Source organism: Salvelinus fontinalis, chromosome 37 (assembly GCF_029448725.1).
Source record: "Salvelinus fontinalis isolate EN_2023a chromosome 37, ASM2944872v1, whole genome shotgun sequence".
NCBI lineage: Eukaryota > Metazoa > Chordata > Actinopteri > Salmoniformes > Salmonidae > Salvelinus > Salvelinus fontinalis.
In genome coordinates this window covers 8243551-8266328 of record NC_074701.1, presented here as the reverse complement: position 1 = coordinate 8266328, position 22778 = coordinate 8243551, and the positions used below count along the sequence as shown (strand labels likewise).

General features: G+C 42.1%; 1 protein-coding gene across 1 annotated transcript in view; it reads right to left on the bottom strand.

Moving 5' to 3' along the window:
* ercc6 (excision repair cross-complementation group 6) overlaps nucleotides 1-22778 on the bottom strand; it is a 53961-nt gene that overhangs the window by 19320 nt on the left and 11863 nt on the right. Inside the window, exons 9-11 of the mRNA XM_055901810.1 lie at nucleotides 11788-11919; nucleotides 11081-11239; nucleotides 2625-2760 (exon numbers count right to left, since the gene is read on the bottom strand). Coding sequence (XP_055757785.1) covers nucleotides 2625-2760; nucleotides 11081-11239; nucleotides 11788-11919 — 427 coding nt within the window. The remainder of the gene's footprint in view (nucleotides 1-2624; nucleotides 2761-11080; nucleotides 11240-11787; nucleotides 11920-22778) is intronic.

Genomic DNA, 22778 nt, shown 5'->3' with positions numbered 1-22778 from the left:
TTGTTAATGTGCTTAGCTTTATCCTTTGAAAATAAACACGTAAAACGATTCTGGGGATGAGTATCCTCTATATGTACCCAGTGTTCCTCTTTAGTGCACTTAAATAAACTCAGCAAAAATAGCCCTAGCCCTCACCCTCCAATCCAACAGGTCCCAGATGTGCTCGATGGGATCCGGGCTCTTCGGATCCATGGCAGAACATTCCGGTCTTGCAGGAAATCACGCACAGAACGAGCAGCATGGCTGCTGGCATTGTCATGCTGGAGGGTCATGTCAGGATGAACCTGCAGGAACGGTACCACATGAGAGAGGAGAATGTCTTCCCTGTAACGCACAGCATTGAGATAGCCTGCAATGACAACAAGCTCAGTCCGATGATGCTGTGACACATCGACCCAGACCATGACGGACCCTCTACCTCCAAATCGATCCCGCTCCAGAGTACAGGCTTCGGTGTAAAGCCCATTCCTTCGACGATAATCGCGAATCCGATCATCACCCCTGGTGAGACAAAACCGCGACTCGTCAGTGAAGAGCATTTTTTGCCAGTCCTTTCTGGGCCAGCGACGGGGGGTTTGTGCCCATAGGCGACGTTGTTGCCTGATGTCTAGTGAGGACCTGCCTTACAACAGGCCTACAAGCCCTCAGTCCAGCCTCTCCGACGGAGGGATTGTGCGTTCCTGGTGTATCTCGGGCAGTTGTTGTTGCCATCCTGTACCTGTCCCGCAGGTGTGATGTTCGGATGTACCGATCCTGTGCAGATGTTGTTACACGTGGTCTGCCACTGCGAGGACGATCGGCTGTCCGTCCTGTCTCCCTGTAGCGCTGGCTTAAGCATCTCACAGTACAGACGTGGTAATTTATTGCCCTGGCCACATCTGCAGTCCTCATGCCTCCTTGCAGCATGCCTAAGGCACGTAAACACGGATGAGCAGGGACCCTGGGCATCTTTATTTTGATGTTTTTCAGAGTCCGTAGAAAGGCCTCTTTAGTGTCCTAAGTTTTCATAACTGTGATCTTAATTGCCTACCATTTGTAAGCTGTTAGTGTCTTAACGACTGTTCCACAGGTGCATTTTCATTAATTGTTTATGGTTCATTGAACAAACATGGGAAACCGTGTTTACACCCTTTACAATGAAGATCTGTGAAGTTATTTGGAATTTTACGAATTATCTTTGAAAGACAGTGTCCTAAAAAAGGGACGTTTCTTTTTTTACTGAGTGTACATGTCGCAAGTAAAAGCCCTGGGTGGTGTGTTGATACAATTCCAAGTCTGGAAGGTTAAAACCACTCTCAGACTTACATGCTGGCCAAACCAGACGCGTGCGCACACACGCTGCCTGCGTGCGCACGTTGACTTTGTTCAGCCACACCAGAAGCGATCAGGACACGCAGATTGAAATATCAAAACAAACTCTGAACCAATTATTATAATTTGTGGACAGGTCAAATTTGCATTAAACATTTATGACAATTTAGCTAGCTAGCTTGCTGTTGCTAGCTAATTTGTTCTGGGATATAAACATTGGGTTATTTTACCTGAAATACACCAATTCCTCTACTCCGACAATTAATTCAGAAAAAATGGTCAACCGAATTCGTTTCTCATCATCGCTCCTCCTTCCTACAGGCTTCTTTGGACTTGATATGGCGGTTGGCAACCAACTTTACAGGGCATTACTACAACCGACTGGAGTGTGGACGTCAGTTCACCTTTCAAATCACCCACGTGGGTATATGCTCCTAAAAACCAATGAGGAGATTCGAGAGCCAGGACTTGAAGCGCGTTGAGTGTCACAAACAGAACCAACTTCTATTTTCGCTCGCTGTCTCGCGGGAGCAGTGTGGGTGCAATGATTGAATATGTGTCCATTTATTTTGCGACGCGAGCGGTGTGGTCAGCATGTTAGGAAGATATAAAACGTAACTTTTAATTCTGTGACTTTTATTTGACCTTTAAAAATAATGTATTCGGTGGGGTCAATTGGTATTACAGAGACTAAAAATTAAAATGTATGTATTGTGTAGAACATATATGCTTGTCTTTCAGGAAGAACAGGGAATTGGGTCAGCTCTACTCATTACATTTCTATCATTGAGAACATGTCACCTCACTGAACTCCAGTCCTCACACCGCCAGCTGATGGTGACGCATTATTTCTCAGTACCATAGAGACTGGTTAATTAAAAGTGCATGTGGAGTTTGTAGCTCTTCACTATTAAAAAGGGGGAGGCATGAGGAGCCAACTCTGCATAAACAGGTCTTTGGTACCCCCCCCAAAGGAAACCCCTTTAAAAAAAAAAAAATAAAAAAAAAAACTCGCTCCCTCAGAGGGGTTGAGTTAAATGTGGAAGACACATTTCAGTTGAATGCATTCATTTGTACAACTGACTACAGTAGGTATCCCCCCCCCCAGCCCAGCCCAGCCTGCATCACCCATTAATCACTGTGTCACACCCACACAACTTGCTGGGTGCGATCTACAGTGTAAAGTAATTAATATCTACTAGTGTACCACTAATTAATTTACATCTCCCTCAGAGCGGAATCCTCCACAAAATGCTGACAGGGGAGAAGATACAGCACAAGTGAACACCTGAATACACCCCCCCCCCCCCTACCTTTGTTTGGGTGAAGGATCCCGTGTCGTGTAGGACAGCCACTCTGAATGGGGGCCACCAGGTGTGAAACTCGCTGACCCACTGGTGCATGACTGTAGCTGGACACACTATCACTGTAGGACCTAGTCCTTGGTACCTGGAATACACACACACACACGCACACATATATAGGATCAGGTAAAGTTCGGGGTTTGTGTTTGTCAGGCTGCTGGCATGTTATGGTTCATTCACACCGGGTTTATACCGACATAAATAGCCAAATTAGGGCTGTGACAGTCTTGGAAAATGAGGTTACGGTAGTTGGCCAGGCCAACGTACACGGTCACCGACATAACCGTTCAGGTTCGTACACTTGTTACATGGACATGCAGCTTAATAAAACCCATTTGAAACAAGCAATTAACACTTCCCTATTATCATGGCATTTTATTCTTATTATTCAGGTTATTACAAATACAGAAAAGCCAGGATGGAGGATCTGTTGCATATTGACACAACATTAAACGGAGTCAAAAGAAAGATATACAGTTGAAGTCAGAAGTTTACATACACCTTAGCTAAATACATTTAAACTCAGATTTTCACAATTCCTGACATTTAATCCTAGTATAAATTCCCTGTCTTAGGTCAGTTAGGATCACCACTTTATTTTAAGAATGGGAAATGTCAGAATAATAGTAGAGAGAATGATTCATTTCAGCTTGTATTTCTTTCATCACATTCCCAGTGGGTCAGAAGTTTACATACACTCAATTAGTATATGGTAGCATTGCCTTTAAATTGTTTAACTTGGGTCAAACGTTTCAGGTAGCCTTCCACAAGCTTCCCACAATAAGTTGGGTACATTTTGGCCCATTCCTCCTGACAGAGCTGGTGTAACTGAGTCAGGTTTGTAGGCCTCCTTTCTCTCACTCGCTTTTTCAGCTCTGCCCACAAATTTTCTATAGGATTGAGGTTAGGGCTTTGTGATGCCCACTCCAATACCCTGACTTTGTTGTCCTTAAGCCATTGTGCCACAACTTTGGAAGTATGCTTGGGGTCATTGTCCATTTGGAGGACCCATTTGCAACCAAGCTTTAACTTCCTGACTGATGTCTTGAGATGTTGCTTCAATATATCCACATAATTTTCCTCCCTCATGATGCCATCTATTTTGTGAAGTGCACCAGTCCCTCCTGCGCCAAAGCACCCCCACAATATGATGCTGCCAGCCCCATGCTTCACAGTTGGGATGGTGTGATAAGCCTCCCTATTTTTCCTCCAAACATAACGATGGTCATTATGGCCAAAACGTTTTATTTTTGTTTTATCAGACCAGAGGACATTTCTCCAAAAAGTACGATCTTTGTCCCCATGTGCAGTTGCAAACCATAGTCTGGCTTTTTTATGGTGTTTATACTTGTGCTATTGCTTGTACAGATGAGCGTGGTACCTTCAGGCATTTGGAAACTGCTCCCAAGGATGAACCAGACTTGTGGAGGTCTATTGATTTCTTTTGATTTTCCCATGATGTCAATCAAAGAGGCACTGAGTTTGAAGGTAGGCCTTGAAATACATCCACAGGTACACCTCCAATTGACTCATATTATGTCAATTAGCCTATTAGAAGCTTCTAAAGCCATGACATTTTCTGGAATTTTCCAAACTGTTTAAAGGCACAGTCAACTTAGTGTATGTAAACTTCTGACCCACTGGAATTGTTTTACAGTATAAGTGAAATAATCTGTCTGTAAACAATTGTTGGAAAAATTATTTGTGTCATGCACAAAGATGTCCCAACCGACTTGCCAAAACTATAGTTGTTAACAAGAAATTTGTGGAGTGGTTGAAAAACAAGTTTTAATGAATCCAACCTAAGTGTATGTTAACTTCTGACGTCAACTATATACTACTGGTCAAAAGTTTTGAAACACCTACTCATTCAAGGGTTTTTCTTTATTTTATTATTTTCTACATTGTAGAATAATAGTGAAGACATCAAAACTATCAAATAACACATTAAATAATGTAGTAACCCCCTCAAAAAAAGTGGTAAACAAATCAAAATGTATTTTACATTTGAGATTCTTCAAATAGCCATCCTTTGCCTTGACAGCTTTGCACACTCTTGGCATTCTCTCAACCAGCTTCACCTGGAATGCTTTTCCAACAGTCTTCAAGGAGTTCCCACATATGCTGAGTACTTGTTGGCTACTTTTACGTCACTCCGCGGTCCAACTCATCCAAAACCATCTCACTTTGGTTGATGTCGGGGGATTGTGGAGGCCAGGTCATCTGATGCAGCATCCATCACTCTCCTTCTTGGTCAAATAGCCCTTACACAGCCTGGAGGGTGTGTTGGGTCATTGTCCTGTTGAAAAACAAATGATAGTCCCACTAAGCCCAAACCAGATGGGATGGCGTATTTACTGCAGAATGCTGTGGTAGACATTCTGGTTAAGTGTGCCTTGATTTCTAAATAATTCAGTGTCTTCAGCAAAGCACCCCCACACCATAACACCTCCTCCTCCATGCTTCACGGTGGGAAAAACTAAAATGCAGATCATCCGTTCACTCACACCGCGTCTCACAAAGACACGGCGGTTGGAACCAAAAATCTCCACCGGTCTAATGTCCATTGCTTGTGTTTCTTGGCCCAAGCAAATCTCTTCTTCTTCTTGGTGTCCTTTAGTAGTGGTTTCTTTGCAGCAATTTGACCATGAAGGCCTGATTCACATTCTCATCTGAACAGTTGATGTTGAGATGTGTCTGTTACTTGAACTCTGTGAAGCATTTATTTGGGCTACAATTTCTGAGGCTGGTAACTCATGAACCTATCCTCTGCAGCAGAGGTAACTCTGGGGCTTCCATTCCTGTGGCGGTCGTCATGAGAGCCAGTTTCATCATAGAGCTACACATGGTTTTTGCGTCTTATAGTAATGATGGACTGTAGTTTCTCTTTGCTTATTTGAGCTGTTCTTGCCATAATATGGACTTGGCATTTGACCAAATAGGTCTATCTTCTGTATACCCCCCTACCTTGTCACAACAACTGACTGGCTCAAACACATTTTATTTAATCTTTATTTAACTAGGCAAGTCAGTTAAGAACAAATTCTTATTGACAATGACGGCCTAGGAACAGTGGGTTAAATGCCTTGTTCAGGGACAGAACGACAGATTTTTACCTCGTCAGCTCGGGGATTCGATCTAGTAACCTTTTGGTTACTGGCCCAATGCTCTAACCACTAGGCTACCTGCCACCCACATTGAGGAAAGAAATTACACAAATTAACTTTTAAGAAGGCACGCCTGTTAATTGAAATGCATTCCAGGTGACTACCTCATGAAGATGGTTAAGAGAATGCTAAGAGTGTGCAAAGCTGTCATGAGTAAAAAAATTACTTTAAAAAACTTGAATGAGTAGGTGTTCCAAAACTTTTGACCGGTAGTGTATGCCTATCAGTTGACTTTCCTGTAATAAAAAAAAAAAAAAAGCAACACAGATCCTATTTTCACGCACAAAACCATTCAAATGAAATCCGATGGGTTTTCTAATTTTCCCAAAATATTCACATAATGTCACAAACCCTGCTGTTGCAGTCATTGGCTCAATGAAAGATCCAAGATTAAATCATGACAGGAGCATTTGATTCTTAAAGAGACACCCCCCCCATAAAAGCACTGGTCAATCAATGCCACAAGCTATAGTATGAAGATGTAATTGACAACCATCAAAATAGAAAGAAATACGTGCAACATGTCCATAGCCTATTTATCAGCGATGCCGATTATCGAGGGGGAGAGTGTTGGAAATATTTTTCAAATACTGTGCGGAATATACACTAAGCAAAAATATAAAACCCAACATTCAACTATTTCATTTAAAAAAAAAACTAAATTACAGTTCATAAGCAAATCAGTCAATTGAAATAAAAATTATTAGGCCCTAATCTATGGATTTTACATGACTGGGAATACGCATATGTTGGTCATAGATACCTTTAATTATAATTTTTTTAGGTAGGGACGTGGATGAGAAAACCAGTCAGTATCTGCAGCGTGACACATCTCCTTCGCATAGAGTTGATCAGGCTGTTGATTGCGGCCTGTGGAATGTTGTCCCACTCTTATTTAATGGTTGTGCGAAGTTGCTGGATATTGGTGGGACCTGGAACACGCTGTCGTACACATCGATCCAGAGCATCCCAAACATGCTCAATGGGTGACATGCCTGGCGAGTATGCAGGCCATGGAAGAACTGGGACATTTTCAGCTTCCAGTAATTGTGCACAGATCCTTGCAGCATGGGGCCGTGCATGAACATGCTGAAACATGAGGTGATGGCGGCAGATGAATGGTCTGCCATCTGCCCTGTACAGTTGAAACCGGGATTCATTCGTGAAAATCACACTCCTCCAGCATGCCAGTGGCCATCGAAGGTGAGAATTTGCCAATTGAATTCAGTTACGACGTCAAACTGCAGTCAGGTCAAAATGACGAGCACGCAGATGAGCTTCTCTGAGATGGTTTCTGACAGTTTGGGCAAAAATGATTTGGCTGTGCAAACCCACAGTTTCATCAGGGTGGCTGGTCTCAGATGATCACGCAGGTGAAGAAGCCGGATGGGAAGGTCCTGGGCTGGCGTGGTTACACTTGGTCTGCGGTTGTGAGGCCAGTTGGACATACTGCCAAATTCTCTAAAACAACGGAGGTGGCTTATGGTAGAGAAATTAACATTAAATGATCTGGCAACAGCTCTGGTGGACATCTGTGGCATTATGTTGTGTGACAAAACTGCACATATTAGAGTGACCTTTTATTGTCTCCAGAACAGGGTGCACCTGTGTAATGATTATACTGTTGAATCAGATTCTTGATATGCCACACCTGTCAGGTGGATGGATTATCTTGGCAAAAGAGAAATGCTCACTAACAGGGATAAACAAATTTGTTCCCCAGATTTGATTGAAATAAGCTTTTTGTGCGTATGAAAAATGTATGGGATCTTTTATTTCAGCTCATGAAACATGAGACCAACACTTCACATGTCACGTTTATATTTTTGTTCAGTGTGAATGGATGTAAAAAAAAAAATAATAATAAAAAAAAAAAAAAAAAAAAATGACTCCGTTGACTTACTGTGTGAGGTGAATAAAAAAATGACAGATGCCCAGCTTATTAGTGGTGGTGAGTGAACACAATCAGAAATCAGACATCCCCAAATGGGCACTTTCCTACATTTGCATTTGCAGGCCTGGTACTTGTGTGTGTGCTCAGGCGCGCAACGCTGCGTCAAAATTACCAGGAAAGAGAAACAAGACACGCGCTCATTGCTTACATGGATCATGTCAATTATGCTATGAAATAAACCAAAACGTGTTTTTCATAAATGTAGCAGGTTGTGAACTCTGCAAAAAACATTTCCACTCAGAGAATGAGAACTATAAATTAATAACAGGGTTTATCATTAAATTGCCTGTTTTACAAATGGTAGGCTACAACATGGGCATTCATAAAAGTGCTTTGCGGGCCAACACTGTATAGTCTAGGCTACTATTCCACTTTGCGGGGATAAGAGGGCGGCAATTTTATTTAACTCGCATAGGGCGGTATGTTGGTCAGGACCGGGCCGATATGAGGATTGACACATTGTCCATTTGACACAACATTACCGCATTATAGGCCTCAGAGCCAGAACAACCTTGTCGACTGCTAAAAAAAAAAAAAGATGCATTTATTTATTTACTAGCAAGCAATGAAAACGTGCATTGTGTAAAAAGAAAGTCGACACATCAAAACACTTTTTACTGAAGTGTCACAGCCTATAGCGCTTTACAGCTAGTTGAGCATCAAAACACTTTTTACTGAAGTGTCACAGCCTATAGCGCTTTACAGCTAGTTGAGCATCAAAACACTTTTTACTGAAGTGTCACAGCCTATAGCGCTTTACAGCTAGTTGAGCATCAAAACACTTTTTACTGAAGTGTCACAGCCTATAGCGCTTTACAGCTAGTTGAGCATCAAAACACTTTTTACTGAAGTGTCACAGCCTATAGCGCTTTACAGCTAGTTGAGCATCAAAACACTTTTTACTGAAGTGTCACAGCCTATAGCGCTCTACAGCTAGTTGAGCATCAAAACACTTTTCACTGAAGTGTCACAGCCTATAGCGCTTTACAGCTAGTTGAGCATCAAAACACTTTTTACTGAAGTGTCACAGCCTATAGCGCTCTACAGCTAGTTGAGCATCAAAACACTTTTTACTGAAGTGTCACAGCCTATAGCGCTTTACAGCTAGTTGAGCATCAAAACACTTTTTACTGAAGTGTCACAGCCTATAGCGCTTTACAGCTAGTTGAGCATCAAAACACTTTTTACTGAAGTGTCACAGCCTATAGCGCTTTACAGCTAGTTGAGCATCAAAACACTTTTTACTGAAGTGTCACAGCCTATAGCGCTTTACAGCTAGTTGAGCATCAAAACACTTTTTACTGAAGTGTCACAGCCTATAGCGCTCTACAGCTAGTTGAGCATCAAAACACTTTTCACTGAAGTGTCACAGCCTATAGCGCTTTACAGCTAGTTGAGCATCAAAACACTTTTTACTGAAGTGTCACAGCCTATAGCGCTCTACAGCTAGTTGAGCATCAAAACACTTTTTACTGAAGTGTCACAGCCTATAGCGCTTTACAGCTAGTTGAGCATCAAAACACTTTTTACTGAAGTGTCACAGCCTATAGCGCTTTACAGCTAGTTGAGCATCAAAACACTTTTTACTGAAGTGTCACAGCCTATAGCGCTCTACAGCTAGTTGAGCATCAAAACACTTTTTACTGAAGTGTCACAGCCTATAGCGCTCTGCAGCTAGTTGAGCATCAAAACACTTTTTACTGAAGTGTCACAGCCTATAGCGCTCTACAGCTAGTTGAGCATCAAAACACTTTTTACTGAAGTGTCACAGCCTATAGCGCTCTACAGCTAGTTGAGCATCAAAACACTTTTTACTGAAGTGTCACAGCCTATAGCGCTCTACAGCTAGTTGAGCATCAAAACACTTTTTACTGAAGTGTCACAGCCTATAGCGCTCTACAGCTAGTTGAGCATCAAAAGGACAGTTAAAAAGAGGATGTAGAAAGTTTAATGGATAGACTAAGTTAGCAAAACAATTGATTATAGTCAGTAGTAAACATTACTTGGTCAAGTTTAGCTACACGACAATAAAGTTAATACGATTTTTTTTAAATCCGAAAATGAATGTAGGCCCATTTCAACGGTTTTGACGGTTATTTCGTTTATGACGTTCTTTATCCATAACCGTCAACGACACGGTTATTAAATTATCGTCACAGCCCTAACTGCCATGAACCTCTGCTTGGTGGAAACCATTGATAGAGGCATAATTGAGTTTGCAAACAATCAATTTGTGGACGTTCACAGCAGACAGAGTATTGACCATCAGAGAGGTTCAATCCCTCCGATGTGTGTGTGTGTGCGGAACCAGTGGGCCCCGCCTTCAACGTGCTTTAATGTGGTTCACGTTTAATTGGCCCCCTCTGCCCCCGTGACCACGTCCACTAAGAATCACACACACACACACACACACACACACACACACACACACACACACACACACACACACACACACACACACACACACACACACACACACACACACACACACACACACACACACACACACACTGTGTCATGTCCGCGTTTCCTTTGGTGTCTGCAGTAGAGAATGAGAGGAGTCTAATAATTGAAACATGTTTAATAATTCAGACTAAAACTCTACAGCACAAATCACCCTAATGAAATATTCATTACTACACAGACTCCCAGTCTGAACACACCATAACGGCTAGAGTTTGTGTGTGTTCGTGCGAGCGTCAGACCTGGGTCCAAATCATAGACTTAGACGACAAATCTTTGTAACTGTCCCATTATGGCGTCTGTGGGCATGAGCAGCACAATTGAGGCCATCTCCATTATAAAGTAGTTAATTTTCTTCTTCTACCGAATCGGTAAACAAACTGAAAGGGTGCATACTGCCACCTGGAGTCTGTTGTTTGAACAGGTATAAAGCCAAGGTTGGCAATTTAACCCACCTGCAGTAATGTAATGTTTGCTCACAAGTATAATTCTTTGGCTGATCGCTGCTGATGAGCTGGATGGAATTGTGTGATCCTTCATTAACCCATAGGAAGTTCCACCCAGTTGACTACTTTTAAAAAGTCCTCAATGGCAATGTCCATGCAAAAATGTGTTATTTCCAAGGAGTGATCTCCATCTATCTCTAGGGTCCAAATACTTGATCTATGCCTAATTGAGCTTGCCTGTTGCAATGGAACTAATATAAAAGTTCAAATAATGCAGACCCCACCCACCTGGCCTTCTAGGCAGGCTAGAGCAAATGCTCAAAGTATTTGAAAGACTTGGTGTATGTGTGTGCATGCCTGTGTGTCCATGTGTACCTGTAGTTGGACCCTCGTGTGCGTAGTTTGCTGTAGCTGAGGCCAGCCAGGAATGCGATGACTTGGATGGTTTTACCCAGACCCATCTCATCCCCCAGGATTCCCCCTGCCTGCTGGCAGTGTAGCTCCCACAGCCACCTCACACCTGTCTGCTGGTACCTGGAACACACACACAGAAAGAGACAAAGACACATACGCGCGCACACAGCTGTTAATATACACACACACAAACATCCCTGTCTGTCAAAAATCCACCCCTGCCAAAACACAAAGAGCACAGTGTGTGTAGTGGTAAATGAATCGTTAGGTCATGATCAGTAACCATTCCAGATAAAGAGACCGGAAGTGTAGAGACTGATCAGCTGTGAGCCACTTTGCTCACTTTCTACTTGAGTACTTTTTTACTCAACTCAGACTCAGTTACTCAACTGAACACAGTCCAAAACAATCTGCCTGCTTTGAGTTCAATACGCTTCACTTATACTTACAATGATGTTCTGTGGTGATGATAAAACCAATCTAAAACTGAATGTATTTTTTTTATAAACTGGTCCACACACACACGGCTTATTATAGTCATACTTTATGTATATGATCATTTACACGATCAGAGTTCATATTCAACAGGTATCAACATAAACATTAGTCAGAAACATTACAAAATACAGTGACAATTGGGAAAAGCTGTTACTTTGTTTGTTACTTACTTGAAGAGTTTATTCCAGAGGAATCCCGGCACTTTGAATCCTTCATCAAACTCAGCGTCACTCTGGTCACTCTCCTCCTCTCCTCTCTCCCTCTTCTCCTCCCTCTCTCTCAGCCGCAGCCGCCTCCACCTCCTGTAAAAAGAAAAAACAGTCATCACTACTCTCATCCTCTCCCTTTCCTCTTCCTCTTCCTACAGGGGAGCAGGTGCTACTGTCACATAACAGTCACTACAGCCCCGCACCCCCCCTCTACACACTCTTGTATTGACTCAGCAAAATCTCCCTCAGCAATCGCCCCAAGGCCCAACCAGCCCCATCTGGATCTCTCCCCCTACAACACTTGGGCCCATAACACAAAGTGTCTCAGAGTAGGCCTGCCGATCGAGGATCAGGTCCCACCTCTAATTTCATTAAACTGATCGTAGATCAGCACACCTTCTATGAGACGCTTTATGAATATGGGCCCAGACCCTTATGTGCATCTGAGCAGCAGAGATGTCCCATGCTGAAACAAGACCACTAAACATTTGCGGCCCGAACCTTGCTCTTTAAAACCCAAAGGGATGTGTGAGTAATTGGTGTAATCACTATCAGTTAGCATAGGGAATTCTTAAGCCGTTTTAAGGAGGGCAATCTAAGGCAGTTGAATTTTTTAAAAATATATATATATATATATATATATTTACATTGTCTTTTCTGACATTTTTGAACAGATAGAGAGAAAAGGTGATAGTGTGGAAAAATAGAGGCTGTGTCAAAGGGCAGTAGGCCGGATTCAAACCTATGCCGGCACAATAGACGTGTGCCGGAGGCTGCGGGATTACCACTAGACCAGCCAGGACACGTGTATTTTTAATAGACTAGCTGCATAGAGCGAGAGGGCAGTTAGTGGCAGAGTCGTCACACAGCAAATGAAGATTGATACAGACAATTAGTGGAGTGGGTTCCCTAGGAAAGGTGTGAGAGGGAGAGGACCGGAATCCATCTTCATTTGGTCCTGGTCCTGTCACTAAGGCTGGGAGACTGCTGCTCTTTGCTGGCCTGCTGAGACCAGCCACACTAATTAAGTCAAGGCATCGGCTCAGTTTATTACGCTTTTCTCTCTACACACTTCCCTTCCTCTCTCTCTCTCCTTTCCTCCTTTCTTTCCCCCTGTCCCTCTCCTGTCCTTTCTCACTCCCTTCCCGTCCCTCTCGCTCTTCTTAACCGCTCTCTCAGCCTCCTGAGTCATTCCACCTCAAAAAGCACAAGAAAGAGGATTTCGAAACCCACCAATTTAGATTGTACTGAAATCGTTTCTGTAGTTAGAAACAGATAAGATAAGCATTCCTGAAACATTATTTTGTTGAAATATAATTTGATCTGAGAAATTAAGCTATTTGATTGCGCCCAAATTGTCAACTTAAATTGATAGGATTCATATAGTCAATGAATCTGATTTGGACCATAATTCTTCCTAACAATGAGTAAGACATGAGGAATCTAATAAAATTGTCAAAAAGCACCTACGAACCACGCACAGCCCACGCCAATCCCACTCCAACAACCAGTATACTATCAGCTTTGACAAGGAGTATGACGCTGCTGCTTGGAGTATTGCTTCTTCTTTTATAACGTATTCTCTGTGAATTTGGTGCTGTTCCCCTGTTTAGAGAAATTAGCCAATGAAGTTGCTTGCATCAGCGTTTTCCACAAGTACTCAGTTTAAACAGCATTGTGGAAGGAGCTATGTTTTTAGCAGCCTCTGGTACCTACTAATGCTTTGATTCCATCTGAAATACACCAGTTATTGAATACTTTATCGAGTTTATGTCCCAGATTGGAAATATTTGTTGTGGTATTGTGTAAGACATGATTTTACAATTTAAATGACTGAGAATGTATGAATTCAATCTATTGTATAAACTGCCTTAAATTTTGCTGGACCCCAGGAAGCTGCCTTGGCAGCAGCTAATGGGGATCCATAATAAATACAAATAGTTAATTGTTTTGGATATCGTCTAGGTCTATATGATCAGGACTATTTTCTAAGTAAGAGAACATTAAACCTTTAACCTGTCTTCTCTTGAGATTAAAGTCTTATTTATTTAAGATATGAAATGCCACAATGATGCTTGTTCAAATTATGTATTTTATTCAAACAGAATAATGAAGTAAATAGCCCACATTATCTTGACAAATAAATTCAAGGTTACATTTTTAAATAAAAGGGCTATATACACACACATCTTAAAAAGGTCCAATGCAGCTGTTTTTATCTCAATATCAAATCCTTTCTGGGTAACAATTAAGTACCTTACTGTGATTATTTTCAACCATTTTAATTGAGAACAAACAAAAATAGCTTCTTACTGGGCTCCCAAGTGGCGCAGCGGTCTAACCCACTGTATCTCAGTGATAGAGGCGTCACTACATGATGGGGAGTCCCATAGGGCCACACACAATTGGCCCAGCGTCGTCCAGGTTAGGGTTTGGCCGGGGTAGGCCGTCATTGTAAATAAGAATTTGTTATTCACTGACTTGCCTAGTTAAATAAAGGTTTAAAATTCTTAACAAAGAGCAATTTCTCAAGGAAGAATTTTGCTAGGACTGTCTGGGAGTGGTCTGAGTGGGGAGGGGAAACTGAAATCTAGCTGTTATTGGCAGAGGTTTAGAATGATTTCTTATTAGTCTATTAACTCATTTACTGGGCAGGCAAAAACTCCATCCCACCAAAACAAGCTGGAAATTCAGGCAGTCGTTTCAAACAGCGCTTACACTAAAAGGGCTATCATAATTTTCACAATATTATTCCAACTTCATAGTGTGGAAATATATATCAAACACAGGCAAAACACGTTTGACTGCACCTTTAAGGTAAAATTATGTAAAATTATCATTAAGTAGGGCCCTATAAAATCAGTTATATTTTTTTGCCTGATTCCATTTTGTTCTTTCCCAAATTCTGTTCAGATTTTTGGGTGTACACACCTTTTAATTGAAGTGTGCACCTAACAAGAAGCCTTTTTTTAGCTGTGTTTTTGTAGCGCACATGTGATGGTAGAGTTTTCAAAACAAATACCCACTGGATTAATGAAAATAATCATAAAATTGTGCCAGATTAGCAAGCTATTTGATTGCACCCAAATTGTCAGTAGCAAAGGCTACTTTGTAGTTCACATTTAATTGAGAATTTTTACCAGAATAATGTTTCCATTAGCATCAACGCTAAAAGCTACACAAAGTTGTTCAGACACACATGGGGGAATTCTCGTTGCCTCTTCAGAAAGTTGCAGGAAATACAGATCACTGATGCATTCTGTTCATGTGTTATGAAACACTTGGGATAATTAATTTCATACATTTAGTTGATTCCCTACTAAGGTTATGGCTGGGTGATATGGCCAAAATATATCACCATATTTAAAAAAAAATCTACAGTATTTAAAAAAAATAAATGTAATAATAAAAGTTCAAAATTTGCTTTATGAGTAGTGTGTGACTATAGGGTGGCCACACATACATTCTAAGTGATTTCAATGGGTCTTTCTCCATTCTGATTGTTTTATACCGTTCAATTCAACTTCAACCCCCAAAAAGCCATAATTTTCATCAATTCCTGCATTTGAGATCATTTTCACACTACCACGTAGGGCTGCACGATATGGGCAAGTAATCTGGGCCTTATTTTTAACCAAATGTTGCAATTTGACTTGTGATTTAGAGCAAAACACTTGGGTTAACTGTTGGAATCATGGGAATAGAATGTCTATTGTAATTATATAGTTATAATATAATAGTGGGCACTTTTAATACAGTGTTGTTTGACATGACAACGAATGAAAATGCCAGGGAGGAATTTATTGTGACAGGTTAGGTTAGGTGTCCTAGGGGACCCTATAATCTTTGGCTACATTGAATGTTCTCCTAGCAACTTCATTTAGCTAAAATATTCTTTCTTTGCGTTTACCTCGTTAATTTAGAAGACACTGTTGCACAAACAACATGCTGATTTAGGTCTACACAATCACTGGTATTATCAGGCAGTATAGCTAAGTACGCTTGCTCTTAGTCAGTACAAGTATTAGCTAACTAGAGATTAGCATTAACAAGATTTAGGACCAACTTGCTAAGACAAACTAGCTGTTTGCAGATGTAAGAAACAAGCTAACAGTGTAATTATAGAATGCTAGTAGATTTATATTAAGAAGCAAAGTGACAACGGCATCGTTGTCATCAACAGTGTTGCATATGCTGCACTGACCATGCAGACTGAACGCAAGTGTCTCGTGTAGGGATGGGTCTTTCGAGAACAAGTCGGCTCTAAGAGCCGGCTTGCATATCAGAAGAGCCGAATCTATTTATAAAAATAAAATAAAGATATCAATTATCAAAAGATTTAAATGAACAGAATTAACTAATTCAAAAATAAATAAATAATAATAATATAGGCCTAAATGCTCAAGCACACACATTCGTTCTGACTGTCTGCTCAGACTAACAGCCTCACCTGTTGTTCCTGTCAATCAGACACGCAGTGTCAACCAATGAACCAAAGATGCGTGAGGGAGGGCCGAGCCAACTCACTCACAGTAACACACTTAGCAGCCGAGGAGAGGAAGGACAGCTGTGAAGACAGCTGGAAAATGAGTCGGAAGCAAAGTAGCATTTGGATGCATTTTAATAATGTAGACAATGTTAGAGCACAGTGTAGAATTTGCCAAAACAAGATCTCATATAAAGCCGGTTCTACGCACAACCTACACCGGCAGATGCGAACTGTGCACCCAACTGTGAAGCTAACTGTAGTGGAGCTTTGAGAAACTAGCGGGCCTGCTAGTGATAGTGGTGGAGCCAGCACCTTCACCCGTGGAGATGTATCCACTCAGTCAAGTAGGCCTACTCCGCAACCCACAGCAATGCAGTCTTCTATGGACCAGTTTATGCCAAAGTCTATGTCTGAGGCAAAACAAGGCCAAATTGATATTGCACTGGCTAAAATGATTGACACCGATTAGCAGCCATTTTTGATCGTGGAGGACAGAGATTTTAGAAATTATAGCAATAATCTAAATCCAATGTACACAATTCCTAGCAGGAAAACCCTTTCAAAATCACTTATTCCACAACTGTATGAGAGCACACAGGCTTCAGTGCGAGAAAGAGTCCAAAAAGCTACTGCAGTTTGCCTTACCACTGACTGCTGGACATCAAGGGTAACCACTTCTTATATGTTGGTTACATGTCACTTCATTGAAGACGTTTCAATATCTAGCTGTCTTCTGGACTGCTTTGAGTTCAGCGACAGACACGCCTCAGAGAACTTGGTAGAGTAACTGTTGAGTGGCCAGAGAATGGCAAGTAAATGGAAAAGTGGTCTGTTGTGTTAGCGACAATGCAGCTAACATAACCAAAGCCATGAAAATGTTTAAATGGACCCATTATCCATGTCTTGCCCACACAATCAACCTGATTGTAAGAGATGCTCTGAAGGTGATGAAGCCTCTACTGTGGACAAAGTGAAAGCAGCTGTGGAATACTTCCATAGGAGCACAGTAGGTGCTGAAAAACTAAAAAGTCTACATGCCAGATGGGGATGCCTGAGCTGAGGCCTAAACAAGACTGCACTACAAGGTTGAATTCAACATTTTATATGTTGAAGCGGTTTCTTGAGTCAAAGGGTGCCATCATCTCTACCCTGGCCATTGTCAATGCACCTATTGATGCTCTGACCCAAAAGGAATGGGAGGTGGTGGAGGAGGTGTGCAGAGTCCTGGAACCCTTTGAGCAGGTCACTGTGGAGATCAGTGGAGAGAGGCACAGTACGCAGTTATTGCTACATCATTATTTAATCCAGTATTTTATATGTATATGAGCAGTAGATGAGAATGTAGTATCAGTGGACAAAACATGAACCTGAACTAATAAGTTACTGTTCTCTCGTCAGCTATGTGACAGCCTAAAAAAATTATATCCCTGTGTAAGGGTCTACAGTGAATCTCAGCCAGCTGCCAGAGAGAAGCAAATGTAACCACAGAGTTAATGGACACACTGTGTTCATCAATGGACAGAAAGTTCCACCGAATGAAAAATAATCACGTGCTATCAGAAACCGCTGCACTTGACCCCAGGTTTAAGAAGTTAGCCTTCAGTGATGCCAGAGCGATTGACGAGGCTCTTCAAAGAATAACCTCAGCAGCAGGGAGGGACAGCCCCAGCAGTCAGCTGGCTCAGGCACCAGGGCAACAGGAAGAAGAGGGATCAGATGGAGCAGAAGCACCAGCAGTAGTGCCACAAACGTCTGCTGTTTGGATGCTGTTTGACGAGAGAGCAACTGGGGATGCAGCACGAAGGAATCCCTTAGCAGATTCCATAATGGAGGTCCGATCCTATTTGGAGGAGCCCCTCAGATCCTCTGAGCTGGTGGAAGAACAAGGCCTCTGTCTGCCCAGGGCTTACTAAAGTCATGACAGGGAGACTCTGCATAGTGGCCACATCCATTCTCTCAGAGGGTCTTCTCGAAAACGGGACAAATAATTACTGAGAGAAGAAACTGCATTAGCCCCTCGAAAGTGAGGCAGCTTGCATTTCTGAATGCAAATCTCTCATAAAAGAAAAATATGGTCAGCATTGCTGTGTGCTGCTGGTTATAACATGGCAATGAAGAAGAGAAAGAAAAGAGGGACCAGTTTAATGTTTTAAGTGGGATGCTGCAGTTTGCACCTTGTTATTTATTTTTCTTTGATATGGTGCAATATTCTATTATGCTGTTCAGATTGTATTCATTTTGAATGGTTAGATTTATATGCACTTTGTTTGTATACACTGCTCAAAAAAATAAAGGGAACACTAAAATAACACATCCTAGATCTGAATGAATGAAAAATTCTTATTAAATACTTTTTTCTTTACATAGTTGAATGTGCTGACAACAAAATCACACAAAAATTATCAATGGAAATCAAATGTATCAACCCATGGAGGTCTGGATTTGGAGTCACACTCAAAATGAAAGTGGAAAACCACACTACAGGCTGATCCAACTTTGATGTAATGTCCTTAAAACAAGTCAAAATGAGTCTCGGTAGTGTGTGTGGCCTCCACGTGCCTGTATGACCTCCCTACAACGCCTGAGCATGCTCCTGATGAGGTGGCGGATGAGGGATCTCCTCCCAGACCTGGACTAAAGCATCCGCCAACTCCTGGACAGTCTGTGGTGCAACGTGGCGTTGGTGGATGGAGCGAGACATGATGTCCCAGATGTGCTCAATTAGATTCAGGTCTGGGGAACGGGCGGGCCAGTCCATAGCATCAATGCCTTCCTCTTGCAGGAACTGCTGACACACTCCAGCCACATGAGGTCTAGCATTGTCTTGCATTAGGAGGAACCCAGGGCCAACCGCACCAGCATATGGTCTCATAAGGGGCCTGAGGATCTCATCTCGGTACCTAATGGCAGTCAGGCTACCTCTGGCGAGCACATGGAGGGCTGTGCGGCCCCCAAAGAAATGCCACCCCACACCATGACTGACCCAAACCGGTCATGCTGGAGGATGTTGCAGGCAGCAGAACGTTCTCCAAGGTGTCTCCAGACTCTGTCACATGTGCTCAGTGTGAACCTGCTTTCATCTGTGAAGAGCACAGGGCGCCAGTGGCGAATTTGCCAATCTTGGTGTTCTCTGGCAAATGCTAAACATCCTGCACGGTGTTGGGCTGTAAGCACAACCCCCACCTGTGGACGTCGGGCCCTCATACCACCCTCATTGAGTCTGTTTCTGACCGTTTTAGCAGACACTTGCACATTTGTGGCCTGCTGGAGGTCATTTTGCAGGGCTCTGGCAGTGCTCCTCCTTGCACAAAGGCGGAGGTAGCGGTCCTGCTGCTGGGTTGTTGCCCTCTTACGGCCTCCTCCACATCTCCTGATGTACTGGCCTGTCTCCTGGTAGCGCCTCCATGCTCTGGACACTACGCTGACAGACACAGCAAACCGTCTTGCCACAGCTCGCATTGATGTGCCATCCTGGATGAGCTGCACTACCTGAGCCACTTGTGTGGGTTGTAGACTCCGTCTCATGCTACCACTAGAGTGAAAGCACCGCCAGCATTCAAAAGTGACCAAAACATCAGCCAGGAAGCATAGGAACTGAGAAGTGGTCTGTGGTCACCACCTGCAGAACCACTCCTTTATTGGGGGTGTCTTGCTAATTGCCTATAATTTCCACCTGTTGTCTATTCCATTTGCACAACAGCATGTGAAATGTATTGTCAACCAGTGTTGCTTCCTAAGTGGACAGTTTGATTTCACAGAAGTGTGATTGACTTGGAGTTACATTGTGTTGTTTAAGTGTCCACTTTATTTTTTTGAGCAGTGTACATTAAAATGTTACACTTTAAATGCAAATGTTTAATAGCATTATTTTTCATAACAAACCAATGCATTTTTAAATACATTGTGGTTAAGGTAGAGTTTGATTTCATTTGATCATTTAATTAAAATTGTTTTAACACCAATCATAGTCAAACTATCGCAAACGGTTTGACTTCAAAAAATACTAAACATATTTTTTTTAAAGAGCCGTTTGGGAGCCAAAAGAGCCGGCTCTTTTTGGTGAGCTGAGCCGAACGAGCCGGCTCACTGAAAAGAGCCGGAATGCCCATCACTTGTCTCGTGGTTGAGGAACATCAAATGCGCTCCTTGAGTGACAGGGGGCGTGGCTAGATCTGTGTGGAAAGCGGCATAGAGATGACCCAAGTAGCGAAGTAAACTACAAAAATGAACGTTACACACTGCCTATCACATTTAACAAACCAAACATTCAAATACCGGTATAGGAGGTAAAGTAAAAAACACCATGCATCAATACCGGTACACCTCCCAGCCCTAACTAAGGTCAATAAAAAATATATATTTTGTTTTATTCCTTTTTAATGCCTGGATTCCGTGAGGGGCCTAATTATCATGGACCAGAATGAGGCTCTCCACTACTTATTGCTGCAGTGATGATTCACTCTCATCGAATATTTCCATAATTTATCTGCAGATAATCGCAAAAAGCTAGGCCTACCAGTAGCCTATGTAAATAAGGGAGCCAAATGAGCAGCTCTCTCACCGATGAGATTCAGTAAACTACACTGACTTTAGCGTCACTTTCTGGCAAGTAGGCTACGACGCCACGTGGCTGGCTTACATGTAACACGCAAAATTAAAGAAAAATGTTCCAGAAAACAAATCATATAAATTAGGCTAACTGGATTTCGACTCATTGTTACCACTGACATTACAAGGGACGTGCTAATTCACGAGCATCATGCTTTTTCCCTACTCCCTGTGAAGAAATTGGACTGCAGGGAACCAACCACAGCGCACACAAATTGTACTGGGAGATTGGACAGACTTCATGAAGCAGACTTCCTTACCGGTCATCGCTCGCTTTGTGACCGACAGGCGCCTATCCTTTCAATACATTGCTAGAAGATGCATATTGTTCATTCTAGCGGGAGAGGGCTTGAGTAGCGAATTGAAACTTAAATAAAAAAAATTGTCTAGTTAATATGAAGTGGAAAAAGTAGCCGGTTGAAAACGAGTATGCAACCGGTTGATTAGCGCAGCCGGCACGAATGGAAAACAGTTCTTCCATTATTTAGTGTGAAAGTACAACGTTTCTCCCACTAGATGCTGCTGTTCCTGATACGTTTATCCATTTTGCTGGTCTCCTGTGTTTATTAAATGGATAAAACATTTTCTTAGCAACTTTAGGTTAAAAAAAACAATATATTTTGCTCATGGTGAAAATAAATTGTGCAGTCATCCTCACAATTCAACCCAGTCCTCTATGAAAGCAATTCAGTGTGTCCTTCTCTTAGGCTAAATTTGTGTCCAGGGTTTCAATGTTATGTTCTCTAATGGTCTTCAAAGAGTTAAAGTCCCAAACACACACTGTATCGTGTTCTGCAAGGGTAATTGTATTGGGGTGGGTTTAAAGGTAAATGTCACTAATCACACTACATATAGAGATGTTCTCTAAATATTGTATTGAAAAATATACAACTGCCATGCAGTGGCTTATAATTGTATTCTTTTATTAGGACTCTTCACAACATTTTTCTCCATCAACGTTTTGGGCTTGTAGAAAAAAGCCTTCATATGAACTGCCATTTGGACTATTTAAGGAGAGTTGCGTTGAAGCATTAGGTTGCTAAGAAAAGGGTAAACTGACCACACTATTTATTTTCATCATGAGCAAAAGCTATTGTGCTGGCAGCAGCAGGAAAAGCGACATCTAGTGGGAAAAACCTGGTACTTAAACACTAAATTATGGAAGTGACTTCAATGGCTCATTTCTCTAAATGGGGGGGGGACATAACCAGATTCACAGGAAATACATCACAAGGGATGAAGAAGCAATACTGCATACCACATCTTTAAACTACACTGAACAAAAATATAAAATGTAAAGTGTTGGTCCCATGTTTCATGAGCTGAAATAACAGATCCCAAAAATGTTCAATATGCACAAAAAGCTTATTTCTCAAAAATGTTGAGCACAAATTTGTTTACATCTTTGTTGATGAGCATTTCTCCTTTGCCAAGATAATCCATCCACCTGACAGCGGTGGCATATCAAGAAGCTGATTAAACAGCATGGTCATTACACAGGTGCACCTTGTGCTGGTGACAATAAAAGGCCACCCTAAAATGCGCAGTTATGTCACACAACGCCACAGATGACTAAAGTTGAGGGCGTGTGCAATTGGCAGGCTGACTACAGGAATGTCCCCAGACCTGTTGCCAGAGAATGTAATATTCATTTCTCTACCACCTCCCAACGTTGTTTTAGAGAATTTGGTAGTACGTCCAACTGGCCACACAACCACAGACCAAGTGTATGGAATCGTGTGGGCGAGCGGTTTGCTGATGTCAACGTTGTGAACAGAGTGCCCCATGGTGGCGGTGGGGTTATGGTATGGGCAGGCATAAGCTACGAACAACAAACACAATTGCTTTTTAATCG